Source organism: Plasmopara halstedii, assembly GCF_900000015.1.
Source record: "Plasmopara halstedii genome assembly, contig: Scaffold_3073, whole genome shotgun sequence".
Taxonomy (NCBI): Eukaryota; Oomycota; class Peronosporomycetes; order Peronosporales; family Peronosporaceae; genus Plasmopara; species Plasmopara halstedii.
The window spans coordinates 113,890-136,985 of record NW_020189977.1 but is presented as its reverse complement, the minus strand read 5'-3'; the positions used below and the strand labels follow the sequence as shown (position 1 = coordinate 136,985).

Sequence of the window (23,096 nt, the reverse complement as noted above, 5' to 3'; positions counted from 1 at the left end):
CGTGTCTACCCACTAATTCACACTAGACCAGCAGTCCTTGCTAATTACTGAGCTGTGTTTTTTTTCGAGGTGGACACCCTGAGGAAATCGTGTGCCTTCCACACTTCATGAGTTACAACCACACCTAAACTGTCAAGTGGGTCAGCGCAATAGCACAGCAAGCTTAAGATAAGGATACGATTGCGAAAATGTTATCGTACTCAGTGATAAAGCGGCATATGAATCTCTAAAATATTCGCTTTTCAGCGCTTCCAGCAGTGCAAAAAATGTTGTATTCGGCCCATATGTTATAAATATAGCCTTATGAACTGTCGATGTCATCGTTTTGACATTCATCAGTTAGTCGTCGGGGCGACGTACAAGCACGTCCGCCACCACATTAAGTCGACCGGGATAATCTGTCCTCAAAGGTGGAATCTGCAAAAAAGGGTGTTCATCTTGCTATTGTTTGTGTTGAGTCACTACTCGATCTTTCATTCAACAGAAGAGTCAGAAAGACGCTAAGGTGTCACCACCACGTTGGTCGTGAGATTCGTGATGAGGTTCAATATCACGGTAGCGTAGTTACACTGGATGACTGAACTCGTCGATAAGCTCTTCACAGTAATCGTCATTTTCCCATGCTGGATATTTGTAGCCTAGTTTTGGCTCAACGAGCGAAAGCGCCGTTTGACGTAGAATTGGAGCGTCATCCAAATTCGATGATGCGAGGGCGCTTCGCATCCTCGGATTGAGGTGTGGTTTTGCTCTTCGCTTTTTGACGGTACAAGTCGGCCTTGAAGCGTTTCATTTCGTGTGAGATCATACGTGACCGATTAGAAAAGCTGAAAAAATGTTGGAAGAAATGTCTGATGAGAGTTTGAAGAAATTATGGATAAACCCACTCTTGAGCGGTGGGTAGGTGGTGTCAGGGATCGGCCCCATTACACATGTCGGTGGGCCACATGATTTTTTATGTGGTGAGCAAAAGTATATATCTTGCATAGTTGTTTATTCCTTAATTCTTTTTTATTCAGAATTGAATGCATTATTAGTGCAGAGGAGATTTAGGGCCAATCTGCCATAATAAATGTCATTTCACTTGTTCTATTTCGTTCGCGGTAATTGACGGCTTCCTGGAAGCGAGCAACCAGCTATAAAGCGTGTTAACCGATATATGTAATAACCCTGTTTGTTGGGATTTACCACGATATGATCATAAGCATCTTACCAGGCGTGGCGACCCCAGAAGAAGAAAAACAAATATGAGAATTGTTTTTCCTCTTACGAGGGCACCACGCCTGGCTTTGGAGCCAAACGCCTCATTGTAGATTGGTCAGTATCTCTGTTCCGAAGACAATTGTTAACGTGGCTTGGCCCGGTCTATTCTTTTAGAAAATAGGGCTAATTACGTCGATATGTGGAGAAAAACACGGTTAATTGGCAAAGCCGGGTGCGTCACGAGTGCTACCTAACCTCAAAATGATCAGAATCGGGGTACGCGTGAGCCCTTCTTTTTCCACCCCACTTGAAGTCATTTTTATGAAGATTAATGAGGGGTCGTGTAGCGGATGTATATGAATATGAGCGCATATTTTATTCAGAATCTTTCAAGCTTAAAACAGCAGACAAATACTACTATGTTCATGATATAGAGTTACTTGCAATGAAGCATTATATTGAAAGGTTAGACTGCAATTGCTAGGGTCTGAATCATTTGCGATGAATAAAAAAGTGCGTCGGTGCATGCAACGCCGCCGTCACCCTCTCGAACCGCTATCGTGCCTATTACACGTGCTGGAAAAGACCTACGAAGTCTCATATACATACCAAAGATCCAGCAATTCCATCTATTCTCAATCCCGATAATCAACACTCAGTTCTGGTCTTGGGTTGGGTTTTCTCCGATGAGAACTGTCCCATAAACTCTCCGAGTCCGGACCAAAATTCTCTGCCTTCACCCGACAAGACACAGCTTGGTTATTTTTTTAAGAAGGAGGCTCTCTTTTCGCCTAGCTTCCCTGCTGTACGAGTCTCAAGCTCCGTGATGGTCGACGCCTAGCGTCTTGCATATAACATACGGCTTCGCCGTCCCCTATCTATAGAAATTATTCGCCTCATCGAGACCAGTAAAAAACACGCGCTCGGCATCATCCAGTGTCCCCACTCTCAGCTCTATCGGAGCCTTGATGCTATTAACAACATCCGACGAAGAGCTGCTGTTTCCGCAGTCTTCGTCCAGGAGGATAAGGTGCCACTCCACGTGCATCACAAGCGCCTCGCCCTTGATGCCTCGGACCTCGTCCGACCATGCCATTCTTGGCATGAAGCAACTGCTTCATAACGTGAGCAGCGTTCAGTGGGTTTCGTGCCACTCCACGTTCAGCCCACGAGCCACGCTCGGGACTCTTGTCCAATACAGCACCTTGACCGTTCCGGCCCAGTGCCCGCGCCAGTAGAGCTTTGCTTCTTTGCGGCGGTGGGTTCATGACTCACCAATGCTCCACTAAGAGACGTGCGCGTAGCGCCGAAGATCTTTGTCCTCCAATTATTTTATGGCTCATGGTGTTCCAATCATTTATACCAAGGATAAGGTCATACCTTGCATCCAAGTCTAAGACTAGACAGCGTTCCACGCTATTGAAGTCAGGAAACATGACACCGAGGTCCACAAGGACCCTCAGCACAGTGACACAAGTCCCCGTCGCTAAGCGAACAGTGGCGGTGTTGCTTAGCCGCGCTTCCAGCGCCTCAGCATACAGCTGACTTCCTTCGATCGTAGAGCGTCGCGACGCTTCGGAATCGAAAGGATCTTCAAATACTTCTCAAAGCTCTTCACGTCCGCTTTTATGAGCAGCAAGCACGTTAGGGCAAGAAAAAAATTGTGGACATTGTCTAAGAGTTAAAAACAGGCCGCGAGAACACTTGAGAAGATGATGTTTCAGCTCTTTCCGGAAGGAAAACACCTCTTCAGCCGAAGCACCGCACGTTAGTGCCCTTTCGTAATCTCGCCCCTAGCTTGGTGAAAGCTAGTGTCACATGCTGTTGCTCGTACTGGAGCATGGCGGATGCCATAGCCATCTCGGCCTTGCTTACCCAGAGCAGGAGATTCTCTTCATCCTTACCCTCAAAGGTCTTAACTCTCACCATGAGCGGCCTGGGTCGGGAGGAGTCATCATATATCGACAATGGCGGTTATGGTCGCAGTCGGCGCTGACAGCTTCTGATGAAGGTGCTCAAATAGAGCATTTTTTAAGTTTGAAAACGCCTCTCGGCGCCCGCTTTTCGCATCGGGACCTTCGAAACAAGGTGTTCTACGCTCTCAGGGCCCAGCAAGAACATCAGCTTACTTAGCCCGTCCTGCATGCCCTGGGGCAATAGGAATATTCTTCCTTCCTACACAGAGGATCATTCGTAATGACTTAGTGTAGATTGACTACGAGTGCTACTAAGTGCAGCGGGGATGCCGTAGCTCTTTGCTCAGATGAAGCTAAGCTAAGGTCACCGACCTTACGTTCTATTCAAGAGTCAGTATGAGTGCAGCGTAGCCGCAATCCGCTGCTTCCAAGAGTACTGAAAATCTTAACCAAGGTAGCGACGCTCTTCCGCTCAGAAGCAAAACTGTATTTATTTGTTTTACTTGCGGCAGAGCTGCCAATATCTAAAGCCTTAGGGGGCTCCTAATTAATAAAGTAATACCTCATTAGTATCGTAAAACCTTATTAATATGCATTACTACTGGCAGTCCTGCCATGTAAAGACTTCGTGTTATTCGAGAACACCACCTTTGATGAGCCGCCATATCATACAAGGATACGTGTAATCCCGTTACAGGTCATCTAAACGAAAATCATGCCCGTCCAAAGCAAGCGTACTTTTCGATTTCATATTATGCAAAGGGTTCCATGACTTTACTTGAAGGTGAAGCAGGTCAGTTACAACCTCAAAACCTGGCTTTTTGCATAATTTCCGCTCTACGAAGTCTCTTCATTGGTTGCAGTGATATTTCTAGTTCATGTCTAATGGCTAAGTTTGCACTGACCCGCCGTGAACCATGTGTCGCGTGCGTGTTTCGATGCGACAGCTCTTTCGCTTACACATTTAGCTTGGCTGGCTCAAAAAATGTTTTTTGTTACAACAAATAAAGCCGACGGATGGCTGCTATTAAATCGGGCGTTGTTTTTGAAACACGATCATTGTGGCCTCTAGGGGCATATTAAGAACCTTAAAATTACACTGCAGTGAGATGAGCCTCCACAGAGTTGGTAATTTTTACCGCCTCCGAAAGAGGATCTACTACACTAGCGGCATTATGATTTGCATTACGAACAACAGCTTAGACTACGAGCTCACTTTTCCCTAGACTGCACCAATATGCAGCCCACGGTACGTCCAAATGCCGTATAAATGTCATCATACGGCTTTGTTGTGTTCAGTTAAGCCAGGAATAGCGCACGTTGTGCGCAGTCTAACATATTTTGGCGAGAAAGAGTCAAGCTACTTTAATTTTTTTTTAAGTAGTCGAACGAACGTTTCTTACGCTGTAGGATTTCAGTACCTGCTGATGTGCTTAAATTATCATTATCTTATCTCAAGTAACTAAAACGATGTGGTGTCCTTGTCATGAGAATTTCGACTCAGCAACAATATTACGTTAGCGCTAATATTGTTTATAATAAAATCAAAATTTCAAATTTGGTTTTTGGAAAAGCCAAATTATTTGCTTCCAGCCACCAAGAAAGTCGCGATACTTTTCGGTCCGATGCGCCTTGCTTCCCTACGACTTCGTCAGTCAGCCAGAATTGCGTCTTATCGACGTCCCAGTGCATCTCCGGCCGCATCATCCACCACCAATTTATACGCAACTTATCCTTTCGTATGCCAGGCCAGTATCAATGCCGCGCCAACGCATTACGTAAAATCGGACACTACGGGTATAGTTGCAGGTGTTGCTGTAGTTGGCGCGTTGATTGGTGTGGGTAAGATGATTTGGAGTGCTTCGTCATCGTCATCTAGCGAAACAAAGTTGCCTGCGATTCAGGATATATCCCAGGCAGAAATTGCTCTATTCTTCACGGAGCTTTTGACTGGGGTTGACGATCTTTTCGTACGCATGTTTCAATAAATAAACGAATTATTATGTACTATATTGACTCTTTACTTTGTGGATTCTGATCACAGAAAGAACTACCAAAGATTGAAAGCGCCTTACGTAATTATCTAAAAGACAACAACCATGAGGTTAGCGACGCTGAGTTCCAGCAAGCGATACTGTCGCAGCTTTATCAAATGATGGAAGGTCTCGAGCAACAGGTTGTTGAAAAGCGCAAGTGGAGCCACAAAAGTCTTGAAATTGCGCTAGATAAGTATGCACAAGATGCTGAAATTCTTAAGCTACAGGAAGACCTCAATGCTCTCATGCGAACGTAAGTTCACCGCTTTTGGTCCGAGATCCTGGAGTACCAAAGACTTGTATGGAACTGACTATTGTTCCGGTTCCTGTGTAGTGTGTTTCCATCACCTGTAGAGGTCCCTGATGATCTGACTGCCGACAAGACGCTGGCTATTTTAAAAGAAATGGTGGCTGGCATGGAGAAGGCAATGGCTGACATGCTTGCTCACGCTCGTGCCGAAGGTATCACCGATGTGGAAAAGGCTATGGAGGAATTTCAAAGTTTATACTTAGAGCACGTTGAGTCGATGACACAGGCTCAAATGAAGGCTCATGGAATTTCGCAACAGGTATCCATGTTTGTTGTTCCAGTATAAATATTTATTTAATGCGGCGGCTCTGTTGGATAGGTTTTTGCGACGGCCTTGCAAAAGTATCACACTGAAGATGAGCAATTTCGGAAGCAGGTGGAGCAAATTTACACTCAGCAGGCAGAAGCGTAAGTTCTAACTTCTTTGAGGTTACCCTTATGGCTATATCTCTTACAAGCATTTTGTGTCTGTTTTCAGCTTTAGGAAAATGGGTGTACCTGTTGATACCCAGTAGTAAGCTTGTAGGCTAGATGAAGCGATAAAGTTACTGGGTCAGGAGCTGAATAGATGAACATCAACTATTTTGATACTATTTTGACATGGTCACCTTTATTCCAAAACTTCCCGCATCAAGTAACAATCTATATGAAAATATTCAGGGAGCGAATGTTCGAAAAAGAAGCACCAAAAGTTGGCGATCTTGTTGATATTGCTTAAACCACCCCGAAAGTTTCAACCGGAGATCGTTGCCCACCACACTAATGCCAGTCCCAAAGAGGAGAGCCAGAACGCACTCTCTAGAGGAAAATTACTTGCCACCGAGAATGCCAACCGTACGGCCACGACGACCAGTGGTCTTCGTGTGCTGGCCACGCACTTTAAGTCCCCACCAGTGACGCAGACCACGGTGAGCGTAGATTTTCTTAAGGCGCTCGTAATCCTCACGCCATTTGCCTTGTAGATTGTTCGCCACAATCTGCGAGTGCTTACCAGTCTTGAAATCCTTCTGTCTGTTAAGAAACCATACCGGAATCTTGAACTGCAGCGGGTTTTGAATGATAGCTACAACGCGCTCGATCTCGTCGTTAGTCAACTCACCAGCACGTTTAGAGACGTCTACTTCCGCTTTTTTGCAGACCATAACGGAAAAACGACGTCCCACACCCTGAATGGCAGTGAGGGCGATCCACACCTTACGGCGACCATCAATGTTGGTATTTAGGATACGCAGAATGTGTTGGAAGTCCGGGCTGATCACAAGCGACTGGAAAGTGTCAACATACGACAGCAAATAGTAGCGTTAGCAGTCTGAACCTTTAAGTGTTGCATAGCATTTGCTGATGTTGATCAAGGGAGGAGCTGGTAGGGATGTAAACGTGAATTTGGCCAGTCTGTCGTGCTGCTTGAAAACAAAGTCTGACGTTCGAACTAACCGTGTTGAATGTCTCATCTGGCTGATACTTTCGTTGACCACGCACCACGAATGTGCACATCAGCTGCCTCCCTTGATTAGCATGCAGATCACTTACCATGGTTTACAAATGCTTTTGCTTCTAGCAGTGGGAATAAAGCTAAGGCTTGTAGCTAACTTAAATTATCTATAGACTTGTAAATGACTGGTAGTCGGACTCTGCACATTATGACCTATCATTAACCCTACCAAGTTTCTTAAGTTTTGATTTCTACAATTTTATCTTACGAAGGATATATTAATTGACAGTGTGAGAGTACCGTATCTACTCGATTTCAAGTATCGAGTACAAAATCCCCCAATCTGCTAACAAAGATTTCGTGAACTGCTCGAGAATGACCGACTTTCGCCGTACCCATAACACCTTTGGGGATGCATTTCCGACCGCCGATCAGCTACATGGAGGATTTAACTTTGACAACTGCCGTCGCAATGAGCTTCTTTTGAGTCAGTCTGGTGGCAAGCAGAAGCTGAAAGCTACAAAAACCGGCACAACCATTGTTGGCGTCGTTTACAAGGCAAGCTGCAGCAATGTTGATTGTTTACTTCTATGATTACTCAGCATTATCTGGTATCGATTATTAAATTACAGAATGGAGTGGTCTTGGGTGCCGACACACGCTCGACTGGCGGCTCGATTGTCATGGACAAAAACTGTGAAAAGATCCACTATATTGCACCCAATATATACTGCTGCGGTGCTGGAACGGCCGCCGACACAGAAAATACGACGGCGCTAATCTCGTCGCAGCTCGAGCTACACCGTTTGGTGCGTTTTAGTCGGTGAACATACTCGTTTGTTTTCGTTAATGGTTAAAGTGATGAAAATGGCAGAATACGGATACACAGTCGCGCGTTGTTACAGCCATGACGTTGCTTAAAAAAATGCTTTTTCAGTATCAAGGACACATTTCGGCGGCGCTTGTTCTTGGAGGCGTCGACGTAACGGGCCCACATCTTTACACTATCTACCCCCACGGAAGGTGAGGGTACAAAGGATAAAACGGACTTGAACCAAAACACTAAAAGATGGTGCGGTATATTTGACAGTACGGACAAGCTTCCTTTCGTAACAATGGGATCAGGAAGTCTGGCCGCTATGTCGGTCTTTGAGCACGGTTATAAGGATGATATGACGGTACAGTCTGCGATAAATAAGTGCCATGTGCTAAATATTTAACAACGCTCGCGTATAATATACAGGAGGACGAAGCCAAGAGTCTTGTGCAAGAAGCTATTTTGGCGGGTATTTTCAACGATCTAGGTTCGGGCAGTAACGTCGACGTGACAACTATAAAAAAAGTAAGCGGCAAGGTAGAAGTGGTCAAGGAGATCAACTGCATTAAACCTAACGAAGTGTCAGAGCTGCGTTCTCAAATCAACCGAGACATTGTTACGCACATTCCCCGCGGTGCTACACGTACGTTCCTGAGGCTGCAACGAGGCTGTCGACATACTCATGCTAAATTGTTTTGATCTTGGTGTGTCAGTTGTCCTTAGCTCCAAGACAGAGCCTTTTCCTGCCGACATTGTTGTTGAGGAGGCTACGCCTATGGAGTTGTAGATGCATATCGTTACTTCCTTGAGATTTTTGAAAGTGCCCAAGATAATAATTGCGATGTAACTGCATCTGAGTTCTCTAAACTAAAGATCATGCGGTATCACTTTGGCTATTCTACTTGCCTATTTACCACATATGCCATAAATATGAAGAATCTTAAATGGAGTTGTTGGTATTACTCCTCGCGCATGTATGGCAGGATCCTATCGGCTGTTAAGTGCAGTTTCTCTACAACATCCGTAGGTATAGCAAATGTCGGATGAATCTGTCGAATCCCTTGATACTCTGGATGCCGTTTTTTTTCTCGTTCAAAATACCCAAGCATACAAAGTCCAGCGATACCAAAGAAAGTGTGGAATACATCTGCCACATTTCCAGGTCGGTCGGCAATACCTCCATCTTCGACATCTTGACACGCTAGAATGTAATTAATGAGTTTTTCTTTGCTAATCCAGTCAATTTTTCCTATCATGATAAGTGACGATATGTTCCACCAACTATAGCACACATCAGCCTGCTTCTCAGGTCGGCCATTCAGACCTCCTGAGTCACATTGCCGTTCACATAGCCACCACCCCAGTAGTTCTTCATCCACATATTCTTCTAAGGCGAATCCCAGCGATAGCGCACCTACAGCGGTAAAAATGTGGCCACCGTGCGATTCGCAGCCTGGAATGTTACCAAAACCACCGTCAAAGTTGCGGCACGTGCCGATATAGGCCATGGCACTCTCCACGTCCACGAGCTCCAGCTTGTCCAATATCTTCAATGCCAAAAGTGAACAGTATGTAAACTTGGTATCAATTTCTTTCCACTCGTCACCGGCAAAAGATCCGTTGGGCTGCTGCAATGACGCTACGTAGCTTGCGCACTCATGACGTTTGATCCGGTCTAGCGCGCCTAGCATAGCCAGCACTAGCAAAGCGTGTAACGTGTAGAGCAGATGGCGATCGTGGCCCACGTTACCAGAAAATCCTCCTTCTGGGTGCTCACACTGCAATACCCAGTCCACAATCTCGGCTGGTTCCATATCTGCCTCACGGTTTAGCAGTGCCATGGCCCCTACGCCCCAATACAGACCGCTCACGCGCATATGCTCCGTCATACAAGATTCGAAATCTTCTGTCTTGTTTTTGAGTCCTACAAGATACTTTACGTGCAACGCGAGGTTGAACGCCGGCGGCTGTAACTGAATTTCGTCTTTGGAGCTCATATGATTATGCTAAGAATCGTCTTCTTGTTAACATACAATAGACACAAACTCCGTTACTTTAAATTTAAATGTAAACTGACAGCAAATGAAAAGCGATCTCATGACAATGACTGGTAATACTGTGTCAGACTTTTTTAATGATTTCTTTTCCACTGCAGAAATGATCTCAGAAGCAGAAATTGCATGGTGCATTCATGCAGTTTTTTTGTCGTGATTGTAAGTAATCGTTTCTTTTCCTTGAGTTTCAATTGAAGACTACGTTGCTGCTGCATAGCTCTCTTCAAAGAAAGAACGGCTTCTTCAAGCAGCTCGATGTTAGAGCTGTTGAGCTGTTTTCGATCGTTTTCACTCCTCACAATATCTGTGCCAGTTTTGACACCCGAAGCCGCACTTGACGATAGAACAGTCACTATCTTGGGCATTGTTGGTTCATTATTTGCCCTTTGCATCATTTTAGGACCAAGAGTTTGGCTGAATTTATTTACTGAACAAGAAATTCCCAACGAGCTTAGACCCTGTAAAATACCCATAGAAGCAGAAAGTAAGTCACGCGACTGAAACACTCTGGCTCGAGCAGAAGGTGAAAGAGCCTGAAAGGCTGTGGCGAAAGTCCACGCAGCCTCAACTAACTTTTGTTGGCCGGTGGTGCGGCGTTCCATTTCCTCAATCAAACGCTGATTTAAGCCAACGAGATCCTTGAGGTCAGCACATTTTCTCTGCACTACCTTGAGCTGATTACTTTGCTTAGCATACTGAGCAATTCTGCAATCTGCAGCCACTTTCCAGCCGCCGACCTTCAATTTGATCTCAATCAAGTACTTTGTCAATTCATCACTTCCACAATCAAGTGAATACTTCGCTTGTTCACTAACTTCGCCCTCCAAAGTCTTGCGCGGTGATTCACATAGTGAACGGATCAGATGGATGCAACTAGCCAAAGCCGAAACCAAAGTTGGCGAAGCAGATGACCTTGTGTAATATCGAAATGCTTGAGCATGGGATCTCCACTTCGCTAAACACTGAGCTTGTATGCTTCGTAGAAGCTCTTTTGATAATCGTCGTGCCATAACAGTACTGAGGTTTTGCAGCTTGTCGAGTCGACGATTTGTCATCGTTGTTATCAGTTTGTGCCAGGTGAGCAGATGAATGGTTGTCGATTGCTTTAAATCTACAAATGGTTCATCATTGCTGACCATGGCAGTGTCGGTAGGCATTATTCTCTGGCTTATATCAAAAAATTGCGGCTCTTCTGATGAAATAACTGAATCTAACCACGTTGGCTGAGAATTCGAAAGTGCAAATACCGAGGAGCTGCTAAAATCCTCTTTGTGAATAACAATTTTTGGAGATGCTATATTGTCTCCATCATTTTCAGACCCACAAAAAGCTTTGCGCTCAGCTAGACATAATCGTAAAGCCTCTAATTGTTTCTCCGCTGCACTCATCTTCTTCAATGTCATCACAAGTCGTTCCGACAACTGATAGAAAACACGTTCTGTTCCTCGTTGACAAGTCATAAGCATCTCACTAAACACACGCTGTTGCAGCTCTGGACGAGCTTGCAACGTTTGCACTAGCTGAAGTAGTGTTCGCTTCTCGTTCTCAAGACTGCGGCGTTCTCGCTCCATTGATCGATGTCGCTCTGTCATCATTAAAATCTCGTTCTTTAGCGCGTTCTCTTGATCATACAGCTTTAAACACTTTGTTTCACACTCCAAACTAAGCATTTCAATCTTTTCCTTGAGCCCAGATTGCTCCTCATGTAGACTCTGCACCTGATTTTTCAATTTAAAATTGTCTTCATCAAGTGAATCGCATTTAGTTACCCACATCTCCAGTTCCGTCTTAGACTGATCGAGCTCATTGGATAAGTCTGTTGCACGCGCACGCTGCTCTTGTATTGTAGTCGTTAATTTGCTCTGTATAGCTTTCTGCCTCGTTAATTCTTGCTCATGTATCACGCACTTTTTGATAACGGTGTCGAGCTCATGCTGCATTCGCTTCACGTCCAAGCTGCGCGTAGTGTCAAACGCTAACTTCGCCTCCTTTGCGTCTGCCAGCGCTTGTCCTAACCGAGTGCACTCGAATTGTGTTGACACGTGTTCTACTTTCAATGCATCCAATGTCTCTCGCGTCTGTTTCAATTCATCAACTTGCGATACCGCCGTTTCTCTTTCTATCTGCTGCAAGCTTGCAAGGAGCTCCTTTCCCTGTTGAAGCTCTTCGAAGCCCTTTTCAAGGCGTTGGTTTTTACGCTTGCACTCATCAAGTGATCCAAGAAGTCTCTCAACTTCATTTGCTGATGTGCACTTCTCCTCCTTAATTGCGTCGAGGCGACGCTGTAAGTCACCTAACTCAATCCTCAAATCAGCAATAATCACACCCTTTTCCTGAAGCTCAGCGGTACGTGCCACGATTTCATGCTCCATCCCAGTCACCGTAGCGTAAACGTCGTTGAGCGCACCATCTCGCTCTTTAACGAGCGCCTCCCATTTTTGCGCAGCTTCGTACTGATCTTTTATTTGACACTGCAGCTTCGTTATTGATTGGAATGTACTGGAGTGTGTGACCTGCAGATCATTTAACTTTTGTACAGTCGCTAGCTTCTCGCTGACTTCAAAATCATACTTACTCTTGAGGTCATCAAACTTTTGCTTCACATAAGCCTTCTGCTCTTGCATGATATTAAGCTGTTCTTGAAGCATCTGAAGGCTACGCTCGGAAGTGCGTTGCTCCGAGTCGCTCAGATTTTGAAGATCATGCTTTTCTTGCGTCACTTTTATGATCGTTTGGCGTAATTCTTCTTGTTTTTGCTTCGCTAAAAGAAGAGCAGATGACAACGCAGAATTTTCCTGCTGCTGATGATTTCGCTCCTTCTCAGCTTGAAGCAACGAGTCTTCATCTCTCTCAGCTTGTGCACGTAGTTGTTTGCATTGTGACCGAAGCGCAAAAAGTGATGCTGAGTTTTTTCGACATTCACCACATCTTTCGCTATGCACTTGTGTTCTTGAAAAGTCAGAGCTAATGGCACTGCGAGATAGCAGTGTATCACTGCTACGAGTTAAATTCACTATTGCATGCAAGTTGTCACCTTCCCGCTGTGTAGTGTGCGAAGTAGTAGAGGCGCTCTGCAGTGTCTTTTCAAGCCGCTGAATGTAGTTGTGAAGGATGTTCAGGTTCTCAACTTGATGTGACGAAAGTTGAGATCGCAACACTTTGATCGCCTCACTATAATTTTCTTGGAAGAATGATTGTGTGGATGTGCTGCCATACGAGCTGCTGTCTCTAAGTCTTTCATTGTCTGCGCGCAGCCGGATAATTTCCTTTTTTTGATCATCAATTGTCTCCCACGCAAATTGCAACGAAGCCTCATTGTTTTCTGCCGAATCTAATTGCTGCTTCCTCTCTGGACTCTCGACATTTGATAACTCCTCGAGAAAATCGTTTCGTAGCATTATCTGCAATTCGTTTAATTGTTGTTCGTCACCCGCTGCAATGCAAACTTTGCTACGGACCTGGCGTCAGTCCATGAAATTGTAAGTAAATTAAAAAACGTCATAAATCAGTGTTTACCCACATACCACTTCCTCATCCTTTTGCAGATGACCATACAACTGACGCATGATTTCAACACACTCTACTTCATGCATAACCATGTTTTCTTTCTCTTCTATTCGCAGCTTCATCAAGCTTACCAATAATTCCTGAATAATTGCTTCAGCTACCAACTGACGTGGAGATTCCGAGCTCCAATCTTTGTCTTCCCGTCCATCAAGAGTCTATTAAGGAAAAAATGTAAATTAGCCCGTTTTCTCAACTTCGAAATGATAATTATTGACACTTTACGGAATGTTTCAGACGTCTCATCCACTGCTCACAGACGTCAATTATTACTTCAAACAGATTGTTGTTGCTGCTCTTTGAACGCCGGCGACTGAGACTCTGATTCCATTCGTTTGACGCAGCGATGCGAGTACTCATCATCTCTTTACGTTCGAGAAATGCAGCGATCTGCTGCAATAGTCGCAGTAAAATATCCCTGCCACGGTCTTCAGAAGATGATGATGAGCTTGAAGATTCGTAAGGATCCGATCCATCCTGGTTGTTCTGAACTCGTGATGACTGCAGCCGAACACCAGAGCGTGCCAATATTCTATCCATGGCTTCTCGCGACTTTCGTCTTCCGCTTGATCGTTTCGCACCTTTGCTGTAACCGATAAACAGCATCAACAGAAGAATGATTGTTAAACGTGTGAAAAACTGTACACGCACCCCAAAACTTTATAAGCTTTTTGAAAAACATATATAACCTCGGTACGATCCTCCTGCAGCCTTACTATAAGATTCAGGATAGCGTCCTTGAAAATCCCACTTTAATGAAAATCTCAATTTTTGATTATATGTACAGCTCTATTCACCCATTTTGAGTTTGTAAGGTCTCGCATCAAAGAAGACATGATGTTTGTTAATGTTTCTGGTAGTACTCAACAGGACACACGTTGACGTGAGTGTGAATTTCGGTGGCTTTGGTGAGAAATGTAATTTATCAGTTATATTACAACTGGTCACTTGACGGATAATTTATCTTTTAAAACCCAAGTGATTTAAAAAACACACAATTTGCAAACACCGCGCGCTGCGGGTTCATGGGCCGAAAAAAGGGAAAGAAGAAAGGTATAAATGCAACACGCATACTACTCATATGACATATACATGTAATTGTTCATTTATGACATGTAGATGCTGTTGCCTCGGATCTTCCGATTGTCAATGACACAGCTACTCTGACTAAAGCCCGCGAACTCCAGGAGCAGGAGCTGGAGGTCCTTGAGGCAATTTTTGACCGTGATCTCATCAATCATAGCCCTACACCGCTATACTCACATATCTTTACAATCCGTCTACTCTGTGAGGCAACACCGGGTTCAGCCACGACAGCTGAGGTGTTGCTGCACATCGACTTTCCAAAAGCCTATCCACTCAAGCAGCCGCCAAACATCACAGTGGAAGCCAAGCACGGATTATCCGACATTGAAACAATAAATTTACATAATAGTATGTCGGATTTTGCGCTAGAGAAGGTTGGAGATGCTGTAGTTTACGACCTCGTGGTCTTCGCGACCGATTTTATTCAAGACCATCTCAAAGACCAATCATCGTTTTTTGATCAGATGATGGCACGTCAACAAGATATTCAGTTGGAAGAAAAAATGGCTCAAGATGCTTTTTTGCAGCGCCAGGAGGAGCAGGCAATGGCCAAAAATGAAGAGATTTTGGCATTTATGGAAGCTGAAAGAAAAAAAAGAGAAGCGATCAAATCCAGACGAAGACGGAGAAAAAATCGATTGAGTATCAATGGTGAGTCGTCCGATAGTGAAAGGGAAATTCAAGAAAATGTGGAGATATTGCCAGATTTCAACGAACGACATACAGATACGATCATGACGAGAACGTCGTCGAGCTGTTCTGTTGCGGAATCAGATGTGTCGATACTGGACGCTGGACTTGCGCCAAAGCAGTATCGCTCGAGGTATCAAGGAGATTTTAAAGAGCTTGGACTTTTGGGCCGTGGGGGAGGTGGTGAGGTAGTAAAAGTGCAAAATCGATTAGACCGACAGCTTTATGCAATTAAAAAAGTAAAACTTGACCCAGATGATAAGACGATGAAGAAGAAAATTCTGCGAGAAGTTAAGACAATTTCACGGATGCAGCATCGACATATCGTTCGATATTTTCAAGCTTGGATCGAGGGCGAATATGGAACGTCAAGTGACGATGAAAATGATATTTGCCTTGTGGACAGTGATTCTAGCGATGACGATAGCAAGCAAAGCGATACTTCAATGAGAGGGGAAAAAAATGTTTTTCTTGAAACAAGCCTATCGTCGGATGAGCTGGGGTCAATGATCTCGTCAGATGAAGATGACTGGCTAGGCACATTAGGCCGCAGTGCAGGACTGCTGTCGACGTCAGCTCGCAGTTTTCATAGCAATGGTCTCTCGTTTCAGATTTCTTCTCATCAGTCTATGTCTAGCAAGTATCGAGATGATACTGAGTGGGAGGCGCTGGAAGAAGCCCCAGAGAACGACAAGGACAACTCCAGTGAGGCCAATGGTGAAATTCTCGCACCTGGAAAAATGCGCAAGCTCGAAAAATTGTACATTCAGATGGAATATTGCAAAGGAAATGCGCTTCGAGAAGTAATTGATAAAGAGGGTCTGTGGAAAAATCCAGACAAAATTTGGACACTATTCCGGCAGATACTGGAAGCGCTTGTGTATATTCATCGCCAAGGCATTATTCATCGCGATGTCAAACCACCGAACATTTTTCTTGACTCGGAAGGTATTGTCAAGTTGGGGGACTTTGGTCTTGCTGTTCGACCCCCCAAAATAATGGAAGATGAAAATCGCAACAGCGAATTAAACTCTTCGGGAGAAAATGCAACAAAGGATATTATGTCCGAGTCAGATGGCTCTTCAGCTGCTGAGCTATATAGGCGGTTAAAGGTGGAGCATTTGGAAAGCACTCAAGTGGGCAAACCAATTGGACAGACTGCCAATCTCATGACGACAATGTCGGCTGGTGTGGACGGAAATATTACTGCGGGCGTTGGGACAGCTTTTTACCGAGCACCAGAACAGGAACGAGAAGGTCAGCGATACAACCAGAAGGTGGACTTGTATTCGTTAGGAATTCTGTTTTTTGAAATGTGGTCGCCACCATTTACAACACTAATGGAACGCGCACTAGCGCTTACTGCCTTGAGGGAGCTGGAGCTTCCAGAAACTTTTCGAGCTCCCGACGATGTCAAAAAGATCATTTTGTGGCTTTGTGACCGTGATCCTTCCAAACGGCCAGATGCAAAGGAGCTGTTGGCAAGTTCCTTGCTGCCCGCAAAGATAGAAGTGGAAGGATCGTATCTTCGCGAGGCGCTAGACACTCTTGCCAACCCGCAGGGGAAGTTTTTCGGGCAATTGATTGGTGCGCTAATTTCCCAGGAGCCTCTTGTCCACGATGATTACACGTACGATCACCTTGAATCAGTCAAGATGCGAAACTATGAAGTGCAGTTGCGCACAAAAACCTATGTCTGCAGTGTGCTGCAAGTTCGTCTGTTGTTATGCTGTATTTTATTTATTCGCTAAAGCTAACTCACATGTTGATTGTTATACTTACAGAATATATTTCAGTGTCATGGAGCTGTGGAAATGTCAACACCACTGCTGATGCCCCGTCTATCGGCTCAGACGTTTCACGGTGTCAGCTTTAGCGCTTCACCGAGCGCATCAGTGGTCCTAGATAGTAATGGAGTGGCAGTTGCGTTACCCTTTGATCTGACCGAGAGACTTGCTCGCTTTGTTGCCCGGCACAACGTGTCACGACTGAAGAGCTACCAATTTGACCGAGTATTTCGGAAAAGCATCGGTGGTGGCCACCCCCGTGAATTTACCGAGTCGGATTTTGACATAATCTTGAATGAGAAAAGCCATTCTCCTGTTCTGGAGCTTGAAGGACTTGAAGTCGTGTCAAGCGTAATCAAAGCTTTGCCAAGCTCGCTTGGTTCATATTATCTACGTTTTAATGACGCTCGCATAACGCGCGGTATTCTTGATCTTTGCCGCGTTCCCGGCAGTGCGCGTCGCGAGGTATTGCATCTCCTATCCAACGAAATATCGTATAATGTACACGCTGGTCCGCCATCCAAACTAGCCCCAAGCTTAAAATCGAGTCATTATAAATTTTGTGCAAAGAGATTGAAGCATTTTGGTGCGTCAGCAAGCGTTATTGACGCATTAAAACCGTTCTTTATGTTACCAGAGGATTGTGCCACGTCGCTTGATACGATCCAACTGGAAGTGCAGAACCTATTTGCAAAGGATCGAGATCGTTTTGACTCGACCACAAATATTGATGGTGATCCTGGTGCTTTCTCTTCTGTCGACCAGAAGCAGGTTCAAAAGCGAGATTTACAATTACGACGTATGATTAAGGACGTTGGTGAAGGCCTGAAGTCTTTACGCTCTATACTACAGAGTATGCACTTCCTTCAGATGTCTGGACCGGTGTGCATACGGCTAGACTTGGGGTTGAGTCCGCGTCCTGAGCGATATACATCTGGATTCATATTCCAGGCGATTTTGCTAGATGAATCGTTGTGCGGTGAGCAGAGCGGTGATCAAACAGATTCACTGATAGTAGCGGCAAAAGATAACCAGAATATCATCGCAGAGGGTGGACGCTATGACGCTTTGGTCTCTCGCTTTCAGCTTACGACTGCTTACGTCAAAGGCTCGGCAGTAGCTGCAATGGGTGTGCGCTTTGCCGTTGACAAGATTGTATCTATACTCGTTGTACCCATGCGTCTCGCCTTGCTTGATACCAAATTTTCGGCATCAGACGTGCTCACAGGTGGTCGCAAGGTCCTAGTCTGCTCAACAGGCGATGCATCCGATACGATTATGTTTCGATTGCACATCGCGAGACTGTTGTGGGGTCATGGCATTGGCGTAGAGTATCTCCATCCCGAATTGGTGCATATAGAAGACTTGGAAGACTACTGCGCACAGCAAAATATGCTCTGGATGATCATTGTTCACAAGCACTTGATACAAGAGAAGCAACAGGTGAAGATTCGTGCGGTGAAAAGCCATTCAGAGGCTGACGTGATCATGAATGTGGTTGCGCTTCCGGAATACATCAGCGAGTTGCTTGTTAATGTGAACAGAAGCTATCATGGCGAGTCAACAACTGGAGTTGGACGTAATCACTTTGGAGACGGCAACAATTGCAACAATAGTAGTGGAAAATGTGTATCGACAGGTAACACGTTGCAGCCATTCTTTGATGTAAAGGTGGTTGATGCAAAGTACCAGTCGAGGGATCGAAATTACCGTAACTATCAACTTGACACACAAAAGGTCCAGCGCCGTGTATCCAAGTGGATCTCTTCTAGCTTTTCATCGCGCGGGGATGAAGCCATGAAGGTGCTTTCTATTGATTTGCCATTTGCTTTGGTACGTGAAATGTCTACAGCTTTAATGAGGTCTGGTAGCGATGCCATCGACAGTGTTTGTGCTAGCAACCCAAGGTTTCGAAAGCAGCTGAAGTATACGATGGAAGAGCTCATATCTCTCATTCCAGAGTCAAATTCACGCGGCGTCGGGCGTGAACGATACGTGCTGCTGCACAGTATGGTGGACGATCGATACGATATGATGTCACTTGCCCCACCATCCAAATGTAATAGTCGTAAGAGATAGCACTGAAAGATTTTGTAGGAATTCGGATCCAACATGTACAGAAAGACACAAATTGTTTATTCCAGGTATCCATCCATTTCTGCACTATTCATTGGCAGAATAACAACTTAATAGGAAAGAATGTACTGGCAGATTAAGTAACATGAGGCTGCAAAATGCCATTAAGAAAGTCTGCATCTTAAATAATAGGGGGTTGAAATCAGATAACAGCGAAGATGGTTACCAAACAATACAATACGTAAGAAAGGTGCGGCACAGCGTCTACCAAAACATTGCAGACGAAACAAGGAAGATCAATTTACATGTTCCGAGTAACAGTCGGTTGTCAAACGCGCTAGTATTTCGTATGGTGAATGCGTGTTGAGAGAACCTAAATTTGTTTATGAGAGGTTGGGCATGCGCATGTATCAGATAGCGGAATTTCTGTTTGAGTTTTATTGACGCGCATACCAGCAAGAAGCAGTACTCTTAAGAATAATATTATCATGTTTTTTGGTATGGGTTACTGTGCACTTTGCACACGAGAAGCTTTGATTTACGGAGTATGCTCTTGCAAAGGCACATAAGTTGAGTTCGTGCGCTCCGCCCAGGAGCGAAACCAAAATTAGTAGTATCTTGTTTGCTCTAATTTTTTATACCTGGCCCGATACCCAAAGGATCCGAATCAAGGACGCCGGAGATAGGTCACTAAAGTGGACGAGCAATCACACCCCTGTGGTGTGTCCGCCATGCCAACCCGCACCCAATTGGGAGTGTGATTATTGGGTTGGAGGTATAATGGTCCGGTCCCAAAATTGGTCGGATAGCGACCAGCATTCCGCGTTAGAATAAGCTTAATCCTAGCATGAGGGTTCCGGGTTCTTTAAATTCCGATTATGATATTTGACCATGATATGTTATTTTGGCACTTCGGTTTTTGTTTTAATGAACAACAATAGCAGTGCAGTACTACCTCCTTTGTCAACATTAAAGCTGTACTGGTGTCGCGATGATTTTGTCGTCTCAAACCAGCGCACACAAAATGAGATTCTCATGGACATGAAGTGTGCCAGGAGTATGTTACCTACTTTGCCACCTTTCATGAGCACACAACACTTTGAGAAGCCTCTCTCCATTCAACTCTCATGGCTCAGCCATCTCTGGAAGCGCCAAAACGCATTTGACTTGATATCTTAGCTGTTGATAACGTGACGAGCGTTTTGATGCAATAATATTGCCGCTGCGTCAATCTGATCGTCTGGTCGAATCAGATTGCTGTAGCATGTCTGGAAGCGTCAAAAACCATTTGACTTGATATATCAGCTGCAGCGGGGATGCCGTAGCTTTGCGCTTTGAGGAAGCGTAAGTTAGGTCACCGACCTCTCCTTCTATATTTGGAACAAGTACGAGTTTAGCGGATCGCAATCCGCTTACTCCAAGGGTAATTTTTGCCTTAACCCACGTCTAATTAACTCTTCCGTTGAGACCGACTTTATTTTTTATCTGCGGTAAAGCCGCCTAATTTTAAGTGTATAGATTTTCCTAAATATGTATAGTAAAATCTAAATACATGCATAACTACTGGCTATCCAGCCCCGTACCGTATTTTGTTTGGGTGTGGTCACACCATGACCATCTGGTGTGACACAAACACCTGTAACCAGGGTATGTGTAATCCCGTTACACGCGCCATGAAATTAATTGATTCAAATATTGCTTTACATGACAAATGACTACTTACAAGGGGACAATTTGGAGTCATGGACGCATTCTTTTGCTCAAAGGATAAAGTGTCGGTGTCAAGCGAGTCAACCTTCCCACTAGGCACCAACCTTGTGCACTAGAGAGGCTAAGCGGCGTAATGCATGATAATAATCGGCTAGATAAAGAAGGAAATGCTGCAGAATCGCATAGCGGTTAAACTCGATCAGTGCCTTTCTTCATAATCGCTTTTACTATCTACTAGCTATGAAAGACAGCAGTATCCCTCTCGCTATGACAAGGTTTCTCCTAACGATACACTCCGGCAGGATCTGGTTGCGCCTCTGTGAGTATTCTCGCCGGCGGTTTTTGACGCAGCTGTTAGGTCGCATATCGTGCTTATACAAAAGTCCAGTTCGACAAAATATTCGTCCATAAACGTGCAAAGCATAGTAATGATCAGATGTGGTCCGATGCATCAAACATTTTCAACCGGTACGTAGATGTATACACTGAAAAGGCTGTTTGTGAACATAGACACGTGTGTCGGAGGCGCAAACGAAATATGGTTCAATTCTGTTACACGGTCTGCATGCTAATTCCAACTAACCAGAACCATTGTTCTGGAATTACTTAAGGAGGTGGTTTGGTGCGGCCACCATTCTACTACAAACTAAACCATCTTCTTCAAAATGATGCTTAATGGTCATAACGGAGCCGAAGAGGAGGCTTTCAAAGCTGTACAAAGAATCATGTGTAACTTTATTCTGGCTATCCGAGTCCGGATTGACAAAATTATGCCGTCTGTGACGTGTAAGATTTTGCAAAAGCTGTTTTACACTTCAAGAAAATGCTGGTGAACATGAACGCGAGCTCATGTCTCGGTCTTGCCCACCGGCCTGGAGAAACAGAGTAGAAGTAACTGGCGCACGACAGACACCTAAGTGCAAAGAGAGACTACATTGTCAAGTTATGGGCACCTACTTGACTCTCATCAACATATGATCATACGATTATGCATCCTTGCGCTCAGCGACTTCGTCAACCCTCTATATAACAGAATATTAAGATGATTTTATATGTCTGACAAGTTACCCGCCGAGTTCGAATTCAAGATAGACAACTTCATGTTGTGGATTATGCTCTTTTGCATCTCCAAGACTATGAGTTGTTACATGTCACGAAAATGACTTCGTCAATTCAGCAGGTTTGACCAGCTTTTGCTGAATTCTCTTGTTGCTGTCAGCAAATCGTTAACAGTGAGGATACAATCAATCTCAACATTTTCGTCATTTGTCACTTATTACGGTGAAGGATCAAGGTTCCTGCTCTACATCGAAGTCTTGGCAAATTTTGATTAATGAGCTAAGCACCAAAATTAACATGCTGATTGTTGAGTCTCCACAGACAGGTGGTCTGTCAGAATCTCCGAACTATCGCGGTAGGACATGATACTTATCCAAGATGCCATTAATAGTCGACTTTTGAATGTAGTGCACGACTCTTTAGACTTCACTCATCCGTCTATGAATGGTTTTCACCTGCTCGACGAGTTCCGCCAGCGACTAAGCACCGTATTGTTCATATATAGAAGGTGGTAGCTTAGTTATAATGAACGTAATGCCTTACCTTCAGTTGTCTCGTACGAGTGGGATCGTGATATGACATTAGCTAGCCCGTGTAGAGTACAAGACGTATTTGCATTCTCTTCAGGATTATACGCGTGTGACTAACACCTATTTTGGCTACGACCTCGTACACACAAATGTCTTTTTGACACCACACAAATTGGCCCAGCTTTAGTTGGGAAGGGCTGTAGATTCAATTTGATTTTCTCAAAGCAACGTAAAATGCGGTATCGCATATTTTATTTCAATGAGTTCAAGCAAAATACACCGAGTGCGCGACGTCATGGGTAGATAGTCAAGATAGATAAGAGCGATACACCGATGGCACAGTCAAGCAAAATATACCTTAATATGTATTGGATAATTATTTTTTTTACAGTGCTGAGAATTGAAATGTCTGCGGTATATCAGACTAAGCCGCGTCCACGCTACATCGAGCGTTCATGATCAGAAGGCGCATCCAAACCTGGAAATGACCGCCATGTAATCTTATTGAAGAGAGCCGACTTGCTGCCATAGCTAATAAAAATTGAGGAAGCCAACCGCGAGAAAATTGCCTTCTTGTGAATCTGCTTGATGAGCGAGGTAGCCCACTTTCATGTGGAATATTGACAGGGCTAGTGAACACGAACCGAAGTCGAGTTTATCGACTACCACGTTCAGTCCTTTCTTCTTTTCGTTCCGCTCGTCTCTATAACGAAGCTGTCCTAATTGTCACAGTGAAGCTAGTCGCCTTTCTTGATTGCCTCTGTCTCTTCTGCAAAAATACAGAAGCTGAAAAGCGCACCAATGTCGGGCGTATCAAGGGTTAGACTTA

The 23,096-nt window shown here is 44.6% G+C and overlaps 7 protein-coding genes across 7 annotated transcripts; 3 read left to right on the top strand and 4 right to left on the bottom strand.

The window, feature by feature from the left end:
• Positions 1 to 4,741: 4,741 nt before the first annotated feature.
• Positions 4,742 to 5,977, top strand: PHALS_07208 (uncharacterized protein; the record flags this gene model as incomplete). Its single annotated transcript, XM_024720633.1, has 5 exons — positions 4,742 to 5,086; positions 5,161 to 5,405; positions 5,487 to 5,721; positions 5,782 to 5,870; positions 5,941 to 5,977. The coding sequence occupies 5 exons, from the start codon at positions 4,742 to 4,744 to the stop codon at positions 5,975 to 5,977; spliced, it is 951 nt and encodes a 316-aa protein (XP_024585813.1).
• A 294-nt stretch (positions 5,978 to 6,271) lies between these two features.
• On the bottom strand, positions 6,272 to 6,995 carry PHALS_07207 (40s ribosomal protein s18; the record flags this gene model as incomplete). Its single annotated transcript, XM_024720632.1, has 2 exons — positions 6,272 to 6,727; positions 6,993 to 6,995. The coding sequence occupies 2 exons, from the start codon at positions 6,993 to 6,995 to the stop codon at positions 6,272 to 6,274; spliced, it is 459 nt and encodes a 152-aa protein (XP_024585812.1).
• Positions 6,996 to 7,269: 274 nt separating this feature from the next.
• On the top strand, positions 7,270 to 8,498 carry PHALS_07206 (20s proteasome subunit beta 2; the record flags this gene model as incomplete). Its single annotated transcript, XM_024720631.1, has 6 exons — positions 7,270 to 7,452; positions 7,527 to 7,703; positions 7,769 to 7,917; positions 7,985 to 8,072; positions 8,138 to 8,354; positions 8,425 to 8,498. 6 exons carry the CDS (start codon positions 7,270 to 7,272, stop codon positions 8,496 to 8,498), a joined length of 888 nt encoding a protein of 295 aa, XP_024585811.1.
• Positions 8,499 to 8,670: 172 nt separating this feature from the next.
• On the bottom strand, positions 8,671 to 9,708 carry PHALS_07205 (geranylgeranyl transferase type-2 subunit beta; the record flags this gene model as incomplete). The annotated part of the gene is made up of 1 exon (XM_024720630.1): positions 8,671 to 9,708. One exon carries the CDS (start codon positions 9,706 to 9,708, stop codon positions 8,671 to 8,673), a length of 1,038 nt encoding a protein of 345 aa, XP_024585810.1.
• A 134-nt stretch (positions 9,709 to 9,842) lies between these two features.
• Positions 9,843 to 13,869, bottom strand: PHALS_07204 (uncharacterized protein; the record flags this gene model as incomplete). Its single annotated transcript, XM_024720629.1, has 3 exons — positions 9,843 to 13,223; positions 13,290 to 13,487; positions 13,555 to 13,869. The coding sequence occupies 3 exons, from the start codon at positions 13,867 to 13,869 to the stop codon at positions 9,843 to 9,845; spliced, it is 3,894 nt and encodes a 1,297-aa protein (XP_024585809.1).
• A 485-nt stretch (positions 13,870 to 14,354) lies between these two features.
• Positions 14,355 to 18,880, top strand: PHALS_07203 (pek gcn2 protein kinase; the record flags this gene model as incomplete). Its single annotated transcript, XM_024720628.1, has 4 exons — positions 14,355 to 14,382; positions 14,449 to 16,817; positions 16,890 to 18,725; positions 18,791 to 18,880. The coding sequence occupies 4 exons, from the start codon at positions 14,355 to 14,357 to the stop codon at positions 18,878 to 18,880; spliced, it is 4,323 nt and encodes a 1,440-aa protein (XP_024585808.1).
• A 987-nt stretch (positions 18,881 to 19,867) lies between these two features.
• Positions 19,868 to 20,086, bottom strand: PHALS_07202 (uncharacterized protein; the record flags this gene model as incomplete). The annotated part of the gene is made up of 2 exons (XM_024720627.1): positions 19,868 to 19,972; positions 20,039 to 20,086. 2 exons carry the CDS (start codon positions 20,084 to 20,086, stop codon positions 19,868 to 19,870), a joined length of 153 nt encoding a protein of 50 aa, XP_024585807.1.
• Positions 20,087 to 23,096: the final 3,010 nt, after the last annotated feature.